Source organism: Megascapheus bottae, chromosome 6 (genome assembly GCF_031878675.1).
Source record: "Megascapheus bottae isolate mThoBot1 chromosome 6, mThoBot2.hap1, whole genome shotgun sequence".
Taxonomy (NCBI): domain Eukaryota; kingdom Metazoa; phylum Chordata; class Mammalia; order Rodentia; family Geomyidae; genus Megascapheus; species Megascapheus bottae.
Genome location: NC_143514.1, coordinates 78,165,203 through 78,184,519, shown reverse-complemented (window position 1 = coordinate 78,184,519; position 19,317 = coordinate 78,165,203). Strand labels below are relative to the sequence as shown.

The window sequence follows — 19,317 nt, the reverse complement described above, 5'->3', positions numbered from 1 at the left end:
TGCTTACTAAAATTTTCTAAATTAAGTTTTTTGGTTTTTTTTACTTTTTTGTTTTTGGTGTTTTTTTTGGTGGGTCCTTGAACTCGGCCTGGGTGCTGTCCCTGAGTTCTTCAGCTCAAGGCTACTGCCCTACCCTTAAGCCAAGCCCCACTTCCTGTTTTCTAGAAGTTAATTGGAGATATGAATCTCAGGTCCTTTTGTGCCCGGGCTGGCTTTGAACTTTGATCCTCAGATGTCAGCCTCCTGTGTAGCTAGGATTACAGGTGTGAGCCACCGCCAGCTAGCCTTTTTTTTGTTCTTTTTAATTTAAATCAGAGTAACTGCTGAACTAATACTATTGATTAAGGATTTCTTCCCTCCCTCACAGATTTGCACCTTGGTACTAAATATGTACTTTGTGATACTACTCTGTCCTTCTCAGTCCTTATTTCAGTGCCAAAAATAGTTTATTGCTTTCCTTATTGGCATCAGAGAACTTTGCTAAGTAGATACCCCATCTCTGCCATGCCACAGTCCTATTTTTTCACTTATTTAAGTTAAAAAGTTTTTTTTTGTTTTTTTTTTTTGTTTTTTTTTTTTTTTGCCAGTCATGGGCTTGAGCTCAGGGTCTGAGCACTGTCTCCTTGGACTTTCTCAAGGTTAGAGCTCTACCACTTGAGCCTCAGCACCATTTCTGGCTTTTTTTTTCTATGTATGTGGTACCAAGGAATCGAACCCGGGTCTTCATGCATGCTAGGCAAGCACTCTACCACTAGGCCAAACTCCCAGTCCTAAAAAGTTCTTTTTAAGTTGTTATTTAAATAATTGTGCAAAGTGGTTTTAATTCAATGAATCAGTTTATAAGTGCAATACATTTTGATTAGTGTCACTCTTTCCATCATCTTCCCCCATCTTTCAAGTTACCTGACTGTACTTTTTGTTTTTATTTATTTTTCGGATAAGGTCCTTTTTTTTTTTTTTTTTTTTTTTTTTTTGTGAATCTGGCCTTAACCAAGATTCTTCTTTGTGTCTCCTCTGTTTCTGGGGTCATAGGCATGCACCACTATGCTCAACTTACTTATTGAGACGGAAGTCTCAATTAGTGAATTTTGCCTGAATTGTCCTCCAACTGTGGACTCCTGGTCTGTCCTTCCCAAGCAGCTGGGATTACAGGCTTAGCCACCTCTCCTGGTAATATAACTTTTCAAGTTGTCTGCAGAGGATGGGACCTATATTAGGGACCCTGTCCTCAGAAAATAGAACCTGGTCACCACCATTTTGTTTTCCTCCCTCCCTCCCTCTTTTCCTCCCTCCTTCCTCCTTTTTTTCCCCCTCTTTCTGCCCCCCCCCCCCCAGTCCTGAGGCTTGAAGTCGGGGCACCACTTCTGGCCTTTTCTGTGTATGTGGTACCATGCTAGGCAAGCACTATACCTTTCTCTCTTTCTTTCTTTTCTTTCTTTTTTTGTCGATTGTGGGGCTTGGACTCTGGGCCTGGACACTGTCCCTGAGCTCTTCAGCGCAAGGCTACCACCCTACCCCTTGAGCCACAGCAGCACTAAAGTCTCAAGAACTTTAGTGCTAAGGCTGGCTTTGATCAGCAATCCTCAGATCTCAGCCTCCTGAGCAGCTAGGATTATAGGCCTGAGCCACCATGCCTGGCTTAATTATTAACTTCTGTTTCCTGGTAGATGATGTATAGCTACCCACATTTGGCATTTCAGTTTTTTTTTTCTTTCATTTGTATTTGAACTATTGCTAGGCCATCACTGGTTCTTTTTTTATAAGTAGTATTTAGACCTCCTCCACTTTTCTTATGGAATATCTGACAGGCATGTTAGTTACTGATTTTGATTCCTCAAATGGATCAGTTTAGCTGGGTGTGGTGATGCATATCTATAATTTCTGCCATTCAGGTAGCTGAGGCAGGAGGATCATGAACCCAAGGCTAGCTAAGGCTATGTAGTGACATTGTCTTTTTTGTTGTTGTTGTTTTGTTTTGTTTTTTTTAGAGGTTTTTGTTTTATGCCATATATGAATGGTGGTAGGCAGAACTTTTTGGTTCAGTGCTTATCTTCCTCGGAATTCAGGATCCTCCTATCTTGCCCTATGAGCAGACAGTACCATGCTTTAGGGAAGAGACCTGTTTTGTATTCATTGAATAGCCCTAGTAAAGACTTAATGCTTAAGTTTGCTACTAAGATGCAACCATTCTTTGTCCTTGTCCTATCATCCCACATTAAGTTGTACATGCCTGACGCTTCATCAGTGCCCTGGCCTGTGCTTCAAAAGAAGTGGAAACTGAACTAGTGTTCCATTTGCTGAGTATGTGGAAACCTTGAATGGAGAGGAAGTCCTTAAAGAAGGCATTAACATTCAGCCATTGGTGGAGAGGAAGAGCCTATGAAGCAGAGGCCACTGTATCATTAGGAAGGTCCTGAGGACTGTGTGTTACATATTTTTAGCACTGGAGTCACCAGCCACAGTCACTGTGTGAGCTCACAGTTCTCTCAGGGAGCATCTTGGACACTGAGTCATTACATTCCTTTGGAGTGATTCAACTCAACAGCTTGACACCTTCATTAATTTTACAACATGAAGCCCAAGCCTGGTGCTCTCTGCTTCCTCCTCTTCAACAGAGCAGGCAAAGTAGGAATATCGAAAACCTAAAGCCAAGGAAAAGTGATTTTAAGAAGGGGCAGTTATAGAACCCTTGAAAGATACAATTAAGAAACTACTGAGCTACTTGCCTTTTCTTGGTGCCTTCTGGGACTAAGCACCCAATTCTTGGCACATAAATGCTTTATTTCTGTTTCTGGCATGCTGACCCCACCTCCAGCTTTCAACCAGCTTGTTTGCCTTCTCTGCTGAGGTCAGTGCTACCGTGATCCGTGTATAATGGCATTTTCCTCCTCTTTTCAGCATGGAGGCTATTACAGTTTCTTCTCTAAACAGGACTTCAAACAATCTGCTGCCAGTTGGATTTCAAAGCCAAGGAAAAGGCAAATGTCATCCTTTTTTTCTCCCCTCTTTGGGTAACTGCTTTGTTGGTTGCATCAAAAATTAGAGGGGCTGCTGTCTAAATTCAAGTGGGGATGCATGGGGACAAGGCATTTAAATTTGCTTTTCTTTCTCCCTGAAGGAGAAAATCCTTTTCCTGCTCAACCTTTCCTAAAAAGGAACTTTGATCTTCTCCACCCAGAAGCAAAGGTTTTCATTTCCGACAGCCCACATGTGTGTCTTCAGCTCCGTCTGCAGCGGAGGTACAGTGAAGTGCAGTGCCTGCAGCTCTGTCTCTCAGGAATTGCTGCTCAACATACCAGCTCTCTTTGGGCTATAAGTTGACACCTACGGTTCTGAGCTGGGCAGGAAATATTCTCCAAAGTCACCCTTCTATTGCCCAGCTCACCATCACTTGATTTTAAATAGTGCATGGTGGTTTAAGATGCTCTTTATTTCCACATACATTTCTGGAAGAACTACTTAAATAAAATAACAAAACAATGACATTGGCAAGCCATCCATGCTGTTTTTAACTGGGGCCAAGAAAAAAAATTAGATGGCAGAGATATTTCACTTTGAAGGGTAATGTTTGCATGTGAAGTTGCCACTTTTCATAAAGGCTTTTACTTCATATATCAACATGTTTTAAGAGAGAGTAGGGTCAATAATGCATGCTTTAGAATTCCTTAAATACAGATTTATACAATACACCCTAAAATATATTTTGTGCTATCATGTGGACTCATGCACTTCAACCAGTTTGTTTCTTTAATGTGAAAAACAAAAGGACAGAGAAAAGTAAAACAAAGGAAATTAGGGCTCACAAGCTTAATTAATAGAGAATTGTAACTCAGATCAACAATGGGAAGGACACAATGATCAAAACCAGGAAATTCCAGTTGAAAGAGAGTCTGTTTCCTTTAACTTCTTGAGTGCCAAGTCACTTGCCAACTCCCCCTCCCCCCAGGTACAGGGCGAGCTCAAGTGCAACTTATCATCTTTTATTTTTGAACTTGGACTTGCTTTTGTGAACAAACATCTCTTTTTTCCTTATTTAATGTAAATAGAACATGCAATAGTGTGTATACACACATGTGTGCACATTTATGTACTCATTATAGCCAGAAAGTACCTCTTGATACTGTACCTCTTGATACCCTCAGAGAGGGGGGAAAGAATACCCAAAAAAAAAAATCCTGTCACTGTCATCTGTTCATTTTTAATGAGCCATTTTAAAAAATTGAAAATAAAAGAGGAAAATGAATAGGTGTTGAACCAGCCCGTGATATGTAAATGCCAACTAGTAATTACCTAAAACCTCAATTTTCATTCTGTTTCATCTTGCAAAACATTTCATTTTCCCTGAGTGAAAACACTTCATTTGGGCTGTGTGTGAGTTAGCGAGCGGCCGCCTTTGGCCTGCGCCTCCACTGGCTCCGGCTAGGGGGCACTTTGGCTCTGCGCTTTAGCTGCCCCAGCAGCTTGTCCATCTCAAGGTTATCCCCCTCTTGCCATTCCAGTGGTTTTGCTTGAGTGTGTCTTGATGCACCTCCCCCTCCTGGTCTGTTTTCGGGGAGCCTGAACCTCCTTGTCCTTGTATTGAATTTTTGGCTGACCGAGCCTGCCTCTGCATCTGACTTTCTCTTCTTACTGGGCTCAGAGACCCAGGTTTCCTTGGGTTGAACTTCATGATCCGAGAGCAGGGCTCCGGAACTCCCTTTCACCCTTTCAGCTTTCCAACACAATTTTCTCTCTCTTTTCATTTTTGCTGCTGCCTTTTTTTTTCTTTTTCTTTTTGTTTTGGCTTGTTGGACTGCTCTCCTTCATTGAAGTTCCCCCTGCCACACTTGAGTCTCCATTCTGACATTTCTTTCCTTTTGTATGCTCATAGATTTTTTTTTCCCCACTCTGTTATAATACCTGTCACTTTTTACTTTTTGGATGGGTTCCTGCAGCATCTTGGGATGTGACTTGTGATTGCCCCTGTTTTGTTCCCTCCCTCAGCTGTGCCCTTTGTAGAAAGAGCATGTAGGACTGAGATAGAATAGAGAGCCTTGGGATTGTGAATGATAGGTCAGAGAGGCATCTGGACGTGGAAAACCAGAATTATGTTGTCCTAGGACCCTGGATCCGAGAGTGCTTTGCCTGGAATCTCAAGGAACACGGCCTCTTTAGTGAGATATATAGCTTCATAATTAGCCCGTTGCATTTTTTCGCGAGTGCTAGCATCAGCGTTCTACAATGTGTTTCTCTGATTAACAGCTGCTTTGCAACTATTTCCTTGTGCCACCGATGACCATATTTGTCAAGGAACTCCTGACAGTACTGATTTCTTACTAAAACGCAACATTTCTGCTTCAAGAGGGTTCTCTCCTCTGCACTGCCTGGCTTTTAAAATCAGCCCATATTAAAACTGAAGTTGGCTTTGGTCTAAGGCTTGTTAACAGGATTCTGGGTATCTACTTTAGAGCCAGAGCGGAGGAACCTTTCACAGGCAATTTAATCTTCTGAGCAGTGCACAGGAGCGGTGTATAGAGTTTTGGGCCTGCACATTGGTCATTTCCTCTGCCCTCTACTTGTGATCTCTGGGTTAAAAGGGATTTGGCTTTGGTTGTTAGTGTCATTAATTTTTGAATATTTTTAATATTTTAAAATGGCTAATGAATGTTCACATTTTAGGAGATAGATGTCTGTGTACACAGGAGTGCTGGAGTTGGTGGCATTCCAAAGAAGTGTCACTGGAGACAATGCATCAGGTTTACATGTCAGGTGCAAAGTGCTAAGGGCTCCCTCAAAGCCCAGGCTTGTTCTCCGTCTTCCCTGGACTGAAAATAAAGTGTGCGCTCTGAAGATTACAATGGCAGGTCTTTAGTAGGAGAATGGAAAACACATAGGAAGCATCTTTTCAGTGGAGACTGTCAGGAACCTGGATTCTCCCCACCAGGGATTACTTACCCTACACAGTGCATTTAACAGCACGTAGTTCACAGCAGATAACCCGAGTTTGCTATGCTCCACTGATTTATATGGTAACAAATCCAGATCTCTCAAACACAAATCTCTCTCAATTGGCCAATCATCTTGGATCTAAAAGTGTTTTGCAACCTGAAGTCTCCCCACCCTTTTTTTCCCCCCAAATTGCTGGGAGAGATTTCTGCCTGGCCATTGTTACAATTCTGCTAAGACAAGAATTTGCTCTTTCGCACCTCAAAGAGAGAATGAAGATGATCAAATTTATCTAAAATTATGGCATGGGTGGCAGAGTTGTCTTGCTTTTGGGGAGGCAGGAGGTTAGATGATAGGTCTGGAGGACTTGGGAAAAGAGAAACTTTGCTTCCTCTGTGTGTGTGTGTGTGTGTGTGTGTGTGTGTGTGTGTTTACTTTGTTGTCTTTATTTTGTTAAACTCACTATTGATAAGTCTAGGAATACTCATTAAGAATTCATTGTCAAGGGAGGAGAGGGGAGAGCCCATTCCATATGCATGGGCTCCACAGCAAGTGTCTCCACCGTGGTGGCATCAGGAGCTTTGTGCCAGAATTTTCCCTGGCTTGCTGCACTCCCACAACAAGTGCAGTAAAGTTCCCAGCTCCATTTTATATCTTTGACATTGAAGCGGAAAATTTGGCCTGAATTTATGTAATTTAGTTGGGCACAAATAAAACCCATGAATAGTCACATTCTTCTTCTAATTAGAAAATCAGACGGTAATGCAGGACAGGCTGCAGGCACCCCATCATGAAATCCAACAAAACTGATGTGTGTGTGTGTGTGTGTCCATCCGTCCGTCCGTCCGTGTGTGAGTGTGTGTGTGTGTGTGTGTGTGTGTGTGTGTCTGTGCGCGCGCGCGCGCATGCGCGTGCCCCCATCCTCTGCAGAGAAAGTCAGTTGAAATGCTTCATGAAGTTATTGAAAAGTGTCCAACAATAGGCCTAAACTGAGCGCCCTGTCAGTTAGTGGGCGAAGTACTCTGCATTCTGGGTAAGGAGTTTGGGGGAATCTTTTTACCACTGACTATGAATCATAGGGCTATAAAATTCTAGATTGTTCAGGCTTTACCTTTGCCCATCCCCCTGTACTAAGGCCAGTGTCTTGTGGGGAAAGAGGAGAAGAGTGAAGAGTAGCTGGGAAATAATTAGTGAAAAGAGAAAGATTTACATGTGCTCACACTTGCATGTAGCTGCATTCTAGATTATCTTTTTTTTTTTTTCCCTGCACATTATCTTGAGGCTATTAGTTTGGGTGCTTTCTATCTTTGCATCTGATGTAGTGATACTGATGCTGTTAAATATGTGATTTGCCTGTCGACTGCATTTTCAGACAAAGATCAGGAGGAACATAAACAAGCCTCAAGTACACTTTACGTAGGTGTTTGGCAGTATTATTTTATATGGCTTGAAATTAGTGAATGGAAACTTTAAAGAAATTGTTCATATTTTTGCAAGTTTGAAGTGTGCCGGGACTTTGTCAAATTCCCGTTAAAATAAATACGTCAATTTCATCTCCCTCCCAAATTCATTTATCTTGCTTTTTTAAAAGGTGTTTTCTACTTTACCTGATGTTTAAATTGGATTCACTCGTTTATGCTGTTCTTTGCTATATCCCCCATGTTTTTCTTAAATGAATTACTAATGACAGAGCACTCCATCATCCCCTCTCTGCAGCCACTTTAAGGAAAGCATGGTGATCTAAACCTTTTAACCTATTAAAGATGATTTTTCCCAATTGAATCAGACCCACCACAGGTGTAATAACTAATCATTTAAACTACACCTGCTATTATGTATTTTTAAGCCATTATGCGTGTTGGATAGATGATAATTCATGTTTATTGCATTGTCCGATGGATCCGTTTTGCCTACACTAGGCTGATTAATGTATTTAAAGAAATAAGAGATGCAATTTTTAAAAAAAAAATTGATGGAATGCGCCAAGCACTGCATTGAGTGCACCATTAAACCCATCAGAACTTTGCTCTCTGACCAGAAATGCATATACCAAGGACTATATTAAAAAAGCAAGAGGAAACCTGGGCGTTTTAGTGGTGGGGTTCTGTTTTCTTTCTCTGTCACGGGAAATTTTGGAGGATGCAGAAAAGGTTTCTGTTTTACAGGGTAAGTGGTAGGAGATGTGCTGTTCTCATCTCCTGCCTAAGACTTACCTGGGAATCAACATTTCCTTGGGTACCTGGTGCATGTATCACAGCCTCAGAGATTGCTGTATGATACCAGTAATGTCATTTTCTTCCTTCCTTCCTTCCTTCCTTCCTTCCTTCCTTCCTTCCTTTCTTTTTGTCTTTTTTTGAATAAGTATCTCTTTATTTGTTGACTGCCATTACAAAAACTGATTTCATTAGAAACAAAAGTGTTTTTCTTGATGTCAGAGGCAGTTATTACCCAAAGTGTTAAGTAAAACAGTGTACAATATCAGTATAAAAATGTTAAATTTTATGTTGTTTTTTTTTCTCTATATGATGAACAGTTATTCTTGAGCCTTCAACCATGCAAATGAATGTTGAGCCTCTTCTTTCTCTTTCTCCCTGCCATTTTTGTTTCTTCTTGTCCTATCTTCTCTTTCCCTTCTATGTATGCTCCCTTTTATCTTCTTTTCCCACCCTTCCCTTCCTCCCTCTTTTCTTTCTTTCTCTTTCTGTACTGAGAATTCAAAAGTGCTCTGCTACTTAAACTATGCCTTCAGCCTTTTTTTTTTCCTTTCTCCTCTTTTCTCTTGCCAGTCTAGGGCTTGAACTCAGGGCCTGGGCCCTGCCCTTGGACACTTTTTGCTTAAGGCTAGAGCTTTGCCACTTGAGCCACAGTGCCACTTGCGGATTTTTCCTGTGTATGTGGTACCCAGGAATTGAACCTAGAGCTTTGTGCATGCTAGGTGAGCATTCTACCACTAGGCTATGCTCCCTGCCTCCTTTTTATTTTTTTCTTTTTACTTTTTGCTCAGACTGGCTTTGAACTTGAGATCCTCTTGCTTCTGTAGTAATGGGGATTTCAGGCATGTGCCATCATACCAGACCTTTTTTTCCTCTTCTTTCTTTCCTTCGGTAGTTAGACTTTTCTTTCTTTCTTTCTTTTTTTTCTGATTGAGGGACAAGAGGGTGGCTATGCAGCTTTGGGGTTCTAGTTTGCTTCCACATTCCCTCAGATTGGTTTATTGTCACTATAGCCCAGGTTGATGGCCAGTATTGTTTGTAGTGTTGAAGTGACTGTTGTCACCATAGGGAGCTGACCTGACTCTTGAGGATCACCAGTGTATGTCATGGATGACAGACCCAGAACTGGAAGATTAGGAGCCTGAGCTTACCCTTTAGGGGAAAGCCTAGAATATGTCTAAGGTTATAGTGAGAATAAAGGAGCTTCCTGGACTTTCTTTTTCTTTCTGATTTGCCTTGACACCTTCCCTTTTGTAAAAGTCTGTCTGGTCTCAGGATTTAGTTCATATTAAACATGGGGAAGGAAATGATTTGTAACTTAAATTTTATTTTATTTTTATTTTTTGCCAGTCCTGGGCTTGAGCTCAGGGCCTGAGCACTGTCCTTGGACTTTCTCAAGACTAGAGCTCTACCACTTGAGCCTCAGCACCACTTCTGGCTTTTTTCTATGTATGTGGTACCGAGGAATCGAACCCGGGTCTTCATGCATGCTAGGCAAGCACTTTAACCACTAGGCCAAACTCCCGGCCCCCTTAAATTTTATTTATAGTCCTAGAACTTTCTATTTGAATCTTGGTACAATTATTACCCTTAGTTTAAGGATTCTAGAAAATTTCTTTATATTTGGCCTCCGAGAAATGTTTTCTTTCAACAACTTGCAAGGGAATTTCAAGGCCTGTTGATGTTACCTGTAACAGGAGACCATATTATTCTTTAGATTTTTTTTTTTTTTTTGCCATTCCTGGGGCTTGAACTCAGGTCCTGAGCATTGTCCTTTGGCTTTCTCAAGACTAGCTCTACCACTTGAGCCACAGCACCTCTAGCCTTTTCTATGTATGTGGTACTGTGGAATCAAACCCAGGTCTTCATGCATGCTAGACAAGAACTCTACCACTAGGCTAAACTCCTGCCCTTCCCCCCTTTTTTTGTCTTTTCTTTTCAAACTAGAGATTGGAACCATGACATTGTACTTGCTAGGCAAGTCCTTTACCACTGAACTACATCCCAGCCCTATTCTTTTGATGAGATGAATAGTGCCAGTCATTTAAAACAGCCCCTTTCCTACGTAGGGCAGACTAGTGCTTCCCTCCTGTAGGATCAGTGTCTGCTATGGAGAGCACATACCCAGAGTGTGCTGAGTGATGGGGAGGTTAACGCCTTCAGCAGTTTCTCTTCTGTCCTCTACTCAGCTTATTTGTAGATATGAAGATTTTATTAAATAATATTCATTGCTAGAGGTAGGTAGGTAATCTCAATCTGTCAGCTTTTAGCCAGGAAACACAGGATGTTGCCCTTTGAATTCAGCTCTACTGCTTAGGAAGGGCCATGCATTTGGCCACCTGTGTCCCTTGTTATACAAATCCCTCTGTATTCTCTATGCTTGGTACTCTGATAGGCTCTCTGTACAGGGGGCGCAGTCTCTTTCCCCCTCAGTTGCTTGCACTATGGTTGTGGAGGCAGCCTAACATGAGAAGACAGTGTAATTATGTCCTCAATTATATGGTATACAGTATAGCATTGAAAAATTGAAAAGAGAAGGGAGATCAGAGATTGCTTATTTGGGGAAGGCTCTAAGAAGTCAGAACAGGCTATGAAAGGTGGTGTGTGTGTGTGTGTGTGTGTGTGTGTGTGTGTGTGTGTGTGTGTGTGTGTATGTAAGACATATGTAGACAGTGGTGGGAAGGGAATGCCAGCAAGAAGGCATGCATGACACCAGGTTGATGAGCATGGCTGAAGAAGCAGCTTGAACACCAGGCAGTACATAAGAGTTAGAGGCAAGAGGATCATGAGTTTGAGGACAGCCTAGGCTACATAGTGAGGCCTTGTTCTGAAAAATCAAGGATTTGGGATATAACTCAGTGGTTGAATGCTTGGCCAGGATGTGCAAAAGTCTTAGGTTCAAGTCTAACACTGAAAAGAAGGGGAAAAAGGGATCTGGAACTACGCTGAGCAGATTACATTTGATTGACTCAGATACAGGAAGTCAGTGAAGAGAGGGAAACAACCCAATCTTGCATTTTAAATTGAAGCATAGCTAGTTATACATCTGATCACAACAACATATTTGTTCTATGACTCTAGGAGCTTGTAGTATTTTTTCATCTTGATTATTATTAGATTATGAAGTTGCTCTTCTGCTCTGTTTGATTTTACCCACCAGATTGCCACAGCAGTGAAGTTTCTACAGAATTCCCGGGTCCGTCAGAGTCCGCTTGCAACCAGGAGAGCGTTTCTTAAGAAGAAAGGTATGGGTTTCCATGGCTGTGTGGAGTGGCCTGTGGAGGGGCTGGGGCAGGTGGAAATCTAGCATGGAATAGCACATGCTGTGCTGTTCACATCAAGGATTGCGTAAGGGAGAGGACAGGTTGAAGTGACCACCCTCAATGGGAACGTGGGTTTCTTTCCTAACAGTGGAGCTAAGAGATTACATAATTTGGATAATCATGCATTAGATAAAAGGCCAAGGGCATCATGGCAAAGACAGCATTCAGTAGCAGAATTGGCCCATTGACTAAGCTGTGGAGGATTTCTGCTTTCTGGTTGTCCATTCATCTGTCAATGACCCTGGCTGCAGAATGACCTGCTTTAGACTAGGAGCCCAGCTGCTTCAGTAAAAAATGAAGAAAAAAGAAATGATGGACAGGGAAAACAAGATGAATAACCAAGGTCAGGATGAGGTCAAGCCTGGGACAGTGTGATTTACGGATTGAAGTGGTAAACTACTGATTTTATGGTATTTCATAACAGGGATAAAATGAATCCTGACAAATTCAATATTGTCTGAAGCAGATAGAATCTATTCTGGTTCTGTTGGAATTTGGGATATTTTCTTTTATTGTGTGTGGAATAAAACCAACTAGTTAACCAGAAAGGAAACTAGACTTTTCATTTGTGAAGCATTTAATTTTCTAGAAATCTAGGAAGTTGTTTAAAAGCTTTTATGTAACATGAGGGGAGAGAGAAGTCAGTTTTCTTCCTGCGCGCGCTCCTCCTTCCCAACACAACTTGTTTATTTTTAAAGCTGAAATCTTCCAAGTAGAGTTGTAGCTCAACTGGTAGAATGCCAGCCTTGAGTGGGGGAGACAAACAACTAAGTGAGAGGATGGGGCTTGAGTTCAAGTTTCACAGATGACATATGTGTGCACACACACAGACAACTGAAACCTTGATCTCAGAATTCTGGTGTTTCAGTCATTTTTGGCTAGAATAGAACATGAAATATTTTGATGGCATTTCCTGGGGCTCTTTTGTGACATCTCACTTAAGCAGTCCTTCTGGACTGTTTTATCACTTACTCAATTGTGTCCCAGGCTCAAATGAGCCCAAATATTTCATTCACAGGCAGCTGTTCAGTTGCCGCCCCAAGGCTGAGTCCCTTGGACAGAGTTTGGTTAGGGGCGCTTCTTGCTTGCTGGCTGGCTGCATCATTCTCACCCACCATCATTAAGAGATTATTAAAATTTGGAGTGTGTTGGCTGGCCTCTCTACTCCGCAAGCATCATGCCATAAAAGAGTTTTTCCTTGAAATATGTGTACCTATGGGGAGTAATTAATCATAAAAGCTTAGGGATTTCAGCGCTCTCATCAAAGCATTGAAGCTGGGGAAAGCTGAGCCTAAAAGCTGAGCCGATTACCCGGGGTAACCTGAGACAAAATCTATGGCTGCCGAGAGATCCTTAGCCCAGTATATTGTGCAATATTATAACTGTCTGATCTTCTTCTCCACCGACAATGACCAGCTAGTCCTCATTTTCTTTCAAATGCAGCTGGGTTAGAATTTCATTTACAGAAGGTATTTAGAGCAATTTAGAGACAAATGTCTCTGGTGTTTGCTCGGCACTTCCCCACCGCAGGCTTTGCTGAGCAGTTTTAGTATCAGGAGCTCCATCTAATCTGTTTAATTTTAATAAATCCCTGACTGGGAGAGGGAGAAAAGAGACAGAGAGAAGGGAAAAATCTGAGAGACACATGCATATATATATATAGAGAGAGAGAGAGAGGGAGAGAGAGAGAGAGGGAAGGAGGGAGGGAGGGAGGGAGAAGGAGTCTTTTGAGTCATTTGGCTCCCAGTTACTTTAGAGAAGAAACTGTTTAGTGCAATCATTATTTGTTGCTTTTTGTTGTTGTTGTTAAGCCCAACTGATTGACTAATCAGTTCATCTGAGAGTGAGCATGCACCTTGTGATATACTCTGTTATTCCCACTGGAAATGTGCTAAGATCAGAACAGGACACAAAATCCTGGCCTTAGCCATCTTCACTTCTAATGGTGGGGGAGGGAATGGACACATGGAAAAGAGCATAGTGCTTGTGAAAGGTACAGCCAGACATGTGGGTAGTTATCCCCATGGTGTGGAATAATATTGTGGATGTCGGGTGTCTGAGAGGTCAGCATGTGAGCAAGGACTTAAAGGAGATAAGTCCTTTAAGTGGACCCCTAATTAAGGTTAGAGTTTTTAGAGTTGTAGGCATTCAGAACCATGAGAGGCTACCCTGCCTTCTTTTGCTCTAAAGAGAACCACACAAGTTTACCCTGTACTTAAGCCCGGAATCACTGAAGCTAATCACCCATCTCCATTATCCTCTAAAACGCTGCTTCAGTCCGTAATTACCCATTTCCGAGTTGAATCCCAATAGAGTAAGTTCTGGCAGGACCTTTTCTGGGCAGAGAATTCCAAGGTTTGATCAGCATCTGGGGATGAAGAGCCCCTTCACAGATTTAAACTTCACTTTTTTAATTTCCGCTGTTTCTTGGTTGGGTCAGACGTAAATGATCAGCATAGCTTGGCAGAATCTCTGATGGGGAGGAAGGAGGAGCTTTTCCTCTGTCCCTGACCATAGTAGTGGAAGGGGAGAGATTGGTTTTGCTTATAACCAGGGTGAGAGAGACCAAGGTTCAGGCATCTTCATTCTCCATTTCCCTGCAGAGTTGTCACTGGGCTTAGGGCGCTGGCTTTGGAAGAGCTCCCAGCTACTGTATGTAGCCTTGGCTTTTCCTAGCAAATGTCACTTCAGGGAATTGCAGTGGAGCGCTGACTTGAATTATAATTTTGACTTCTACTTCTACTACTACTACTACTACTACTACTTCTTTTTTTTTTGTAAACATGTCTTTCCTGAAAAGGCAAATCCAATTTTTTTAATATTATTTAATATTTAATAAAGAAATTGAGGTCCCTGTAGTACATGTCAGCTCAGTGGAAAATGAGGGTTACTTTGGGCACATCAACTGAGTTTATTTTATTGTGAACCATAGCCCAAGGAGGGTTGCAGTGTGACTGTGTTCCTGACAGGTTAGGTGCTGAGCTCTCTGATGGGGAAGGGTGGGGCATGGATTGAGTTAAGGTGGAAGAACCTTGGTTCACAAAGGTTTGTTTTAGTTGGGCTTTTGGTTTCTTGCTTTGAGATCTCATTTCAGTGCTTTAAAGTCTGAATATGAAGTCATTAATGAAAATCATGACGCTATTAGAATCATTTGTCATTTTTTTGAAGTTTCTACTGCCATTTTGTATAATTTACAGCATTTCTTCTATCAGAATTTTTTTATGAAAAAGAAAATCAACTGTTTACCTCCAGAGTATTAGAATGGATGGTTCTGTTTTTCCCTTCAGCTACTGGATTCTGCAAATGATAGGTCACTGCAGAGTCATCCCTACGTAGTGGTAATTGGACTGTGTGGGGCTTAAGCCCTCATACAACCAGTCTATATATAGAAGCCTTTCTTGCCAGGCAGGCAGCATATCTAGGGCTGCAATCCAGCAGGCCAGAGTAACTTAAAAACAGCAGTAGAATCAGTCCAAAAAGTTCAGGGCTCGGGAGTTGTTGCCAGTAACCTTATGTTGATTTGACACCCGCTCTAACCACAAAGCACAGGTGGCAATTTGCTTCCAGATATGCTTGACTACTGTATCTAAGGTGGGCAAAAGTAGTAGTGCCTGTTAATGGGCAAAAGGAGGGATGGGGGATCCTGGTGCTGTCTTGGGATTACTCTGGCATACTTGCCAGAGACCATGCTTCTAGAAAAGATGAGCATCATGTGCTTTTCTACCTAATCCTGCTTAGTAGGACCAGGGTGTTATTGTGGTATTAGCTGATCTTTTTTTTTGGTGGGGGGGCAGTCTTGGGCATGAACTCAGGGCCTGAGCACCATCTTTGGACTTTCTCAAGGCTAGAGCTCTATCACTTGAGCCTTATCACCACTTCTGGCTTTTTTTCTATGTATGTGGTACCAAGGAATCGAACCTGGGTCTTCATGCATGCTAGGCAAGCACTCTACCACTAGGCTAAACTCTCAGCCCTGTTGGCTGATCTTTTTGCATAGTATGTTATTCTGGAGTGGAGTGAGTACATAAAGGGCTTGGTTCTCCCTTCCCTACCACCCCCGTTTCATTTAATAAAGTAGTTCTGGGATGGAGGAGGAAACTAAGCAATAAAATGCATTATGCTTTTTCATTCTAAAGTGGGATTCTATGTCCTATTTTCTGTTCCTGGAAACCAGCCCCTAGTAGCAAAACTGCCTACTGGTTGGAAAGGAATTTGAGGAAAGAACTTACCTGATGGTCTTAACCTTGGTTGTGGGGTAGAGGTGAAGGGCTTCTCTCACTGGAGTTCATTTTTAAGGGGGAGTAAATTCTTACACAGATTTCAATTTAACTCTCTTTTATTACTTTTCTTCTTCTTCTTTTTTTTTTATCATTTACGTCCATTTCATGAGGTAGTTTGCATGTCCTTGAATGGAATCTCGTTACCATGAAAGCTTTTTTAGCATTGATTTCATAACAGTCTTAATTTAATAGCTCCATCATTACTGAGAAGCTCTGGGAGTGGGGCCCTGGCTTTCCAGGTCACTGACCTTTTAATTACAAACCTTGTTCTGATGGCCAGGTTATCGACTGGACAGCTCCCAGCTTGTGCCCCCAGGATGAAAACGAAAATAACTATTTCCTCCCCCATCTCCAGGAAAAAAAAAGTAACCTCTTGTGTTTCTAAAATTAATTTTCTCCTTCAGCTTTACTTATAATTAATTCTTCAATGTGTCTTAGTGAAGCCAGAGTCTTTTTTACAAGGCTTTTGTTCTTAGAGCTGAGGTCCAGCAAGATAGTATGGGGTAGGGGGCAGACATCTTGCCAGCCTCCATCCCTAGCTTTACCACAGCCATTTCTTCTCCCCTAGAATTTCTGCAGCTGACCTGGAAGAAGCGTTGGCCCTGTTGAGGGGTTGTCTGGTCCTTCTGAGTCTTTGTGCAGGTGTGTGGTATCAAGATTCAGATTCTTCACTGTGTTTGCTGGATTATGAACCCATTATATATGAATTGTTTTTAAGATTTTTTTAAAAGGTGTTTTTCCTTTTCAGAGAAAAGACTAGAGTTGAGTACAAGTTTTTTTTTTGGTGGGGGGGGTCGGTTATGGGGCTTGAACTCTGGGCCTGGACGTTGTCCCTGAGCTCTTCAGCTCAAGGCCCTACCCCTTGAGCCACAGCACCACTTCCCATTTTCTAGTGGTTAATTGGAGATAAGAGTCTCATGTTCTTTAGTGCCCCGGCTGGCTTTGAACCGAGATCCTCGATCTCAGCCTCCTGAGTAGCCACTGCACCTAGCGATGTGAGGCACCTCACCCAGCGAGTATGATCTTTATTATTATTTTTCTCTTCTTTTTCTTTCTTTTGGCAGAGTGCTGCCTGGGGACTTGTGAATGACAGGCAAATGTTCTGTCACTGAGCCACATTCCTAGCCCTCATTAAATGTTTCTCTTTATTCTTTTTTGTTAGTCATGGGGCTTGAACTCAGGACATTGCTCCTTTTCTGTTCAAGGCAAGTGTACTTCCACTAGAGCCACAGTACCACCACTTCTGGTTTTCTCATGATTAATTGGTAAGTAGGGTCTCTTGTCTTTTCCTGCCTGGGCTGGCTTTAAACCAAGATCCTCACTCTGAGGATCTAGGATTACAAGCTTGAGCCATCAGCGCCTGGCACTTTTTCTTCTTATTCTTACTTATCTGTTACTCCTAGATGACTGGAAGAATAAAGTACCCCTCCCTACTTCTGGGGTTCTATTTCATCACAAACTTGATCAGGTTGATTGAGTTCTCTGTCGCTGACTACGAAGAAAAAAAAATATCAAGGGACAGTGGGCTAGGAGTTGCGTGGCTAGTGGTTCTAGTCTGGGACTGGCTGGTTTTACATTGCACTTCTCATGACACTCCTTAGTCCTGAGCAAACAGGTCACCCTAAGTGTGAAAGGTGTCCTCAGGAGTACGAGCCACTGAGATAAATGAGTCTATCTTTGGAAGCTTAAAAAAGATGGCAAAGACAGAAACAGCCATTAACAATTGTCTTCTAAGTCTAGCCTGGGATAGAGTGGCATTTCTGTCCCACCTCCTGCTCTTCCTATCCTTATCCTGCCTGTGTGGGGCCCGTGAGCAGAGCCTCTGGGAGTGGGCCTGTGCCCTGCAGGTGAATGAGGAGCCAGGGCTGGAGGAGACAGGGCCGTGTGCTCACTACTGAGGATGATTGAGCATCTCCATCCATCTGTTGTGCATGGACCATCTTCCCTCCCTGCCAGTCTTGCACCTGCAGATCCGTCACCTGCTGTTCTGGACCATCCTATTCATCACACTGACTGGTTCCCCCCCCGCCCCCCATCAATTTTCTCACTCTCCTTGTTATCCAAACTTGTCCTGAACTTCACAGATTCCTCTCAGCATCCAGGATGAGCCACGCAGCAGCTAACTCAGCTGAACGCTGCATGTGGACGTGCCATAGCTTCTCCATTCAGAGGGAGCTGATAGCAGTCAGTACCCCAGAAGGCTGGGTCTTGGGAGGGGTTGGCATAGAGCAGCTTAATTATGGAGAGCTCTTTTGGATTTAGCAAGTTACTTTGTTGTTTTCCTTGAAAATAAACCCTGATTCTTAAATTTGTGTGTCTGCAACAGTGCTATAGAGGAAAACCAAATGATAAATGTGACACTGTCATGTGTTGTAGTGTTATTAACCTTTTTTAAAAATTTACTTTTTGGAAAATTAGGCTACAGATTTTTAGAATTAAAGTAGTCAAGTAGGTTATACAGTGAAAAAAAAAGTCTCCTCCTTTTCTCCTTCCTGTTCTTTGCTCCATTTTCTTTCCCAGAGGATACTGCTAACTTCCTTATGTATCATTACAGAGATAATCTAGCCATATAAAAGCATGTCAATATGTATTACTTTCCTCACAGAAACACTAACACTTAAAAAAGAGTGGGTTCTACTTTTGCTTTTGTACTTGGCTTTGGATTTTGACTGTCATTCCAATTGAGATGTAGATTTGTTTTGTACTTTTCTTCAGCTACATAGTATTCCTGTTCATACTTTTAAAAACTAGTTTTTAGGGGCCAGGAGCGTTGCCTAGTGGGTAGCATGCTCATCTAACATGCTTGAAGCCCTGGGTTCGATTCCTCGGTACCACATACACAGAAAAAGCTGGAAGTGGCACTATGGCTCAAGTGGCAGAACACTAACTAGCCTTGAGCAAAAAGTGTCCAATTACAGTACCCAGGCCTTGAGTTCAAGTCCCAGGACTGGCAAAACAAACAAACAACAACAACAACAAAACTTGGTTTTATTAAGTGGTGGCTCCTATAATCCTAGCTACTCAGGAGGTTAAGATCTGAGGATCAAGGTTCAAAGCCAGTCCTTGGGACTCTTATCTTCCAGTTAACTACTAGAAAATGGGAAGTGGGACTGTATTCAAGGGTAGGGTGGTAGCCTGAGCAGAAGAGCTCAGAGATAGCTCCCTGGCCCAGAGTTCAAGCTCCATGACCAGAAAAACAAAACAAACCCTAGTTTTTAGCTTTGTGGGCATTAAATCTTCCTAGGGTGTATAAAGCTCCTGGGTATTCACCTAAAACCAGATAAACTAGATCAGGATGCAGGTTTGTTTAATTTTTTTCAGAAACTTCCAAATTGCCTATAAAAGTAGTTATACCATTTTATGTTCTCACCAGTTAGACATGAGTGTAACTAGTGTCCTGAGCCTGGAAAATCCAGAATATCAGCAGATGCAGATGTCAAACTTCCCACTGGTATAACCATATGGAAGCAGCCTTCAGGGAGACTAAACAGTAGTCATGCTTAAATACCTTGGCCTGGAAAGCAGTAATGAGACTCTCTGGGTTCACACCCCAGCCTCACTGCTTGCTAGCTGTGT

General features: G+C 42.3%; 1 protein-coding gene across 3 annotated transcripts in view; it reads left to right on the top strand.

The window, feature by feature from the left end:
* Pex14 (peroxisomal biogenesis factor 14) overlaps window positions 1–19,317 on the top strand; it is a 143,503-nt gene that overhangs the window by 49,207 nt on the left and 74,979 nt on the right. For all 3 annotated transcript variants that reach the window (XM_090335839.1, XM_090335840.1, XM_090335838.1), the window contains exon 3: window positions 11,299–11,383. In XM_090335839.1, the coding sequence (XP_090191965.1) occupies window positions 11,299–11,383 (85 nt within the window). The remainder of the gene's footprint in view (window positions 1–11,298; window positions 11,384–19,317) is intronic.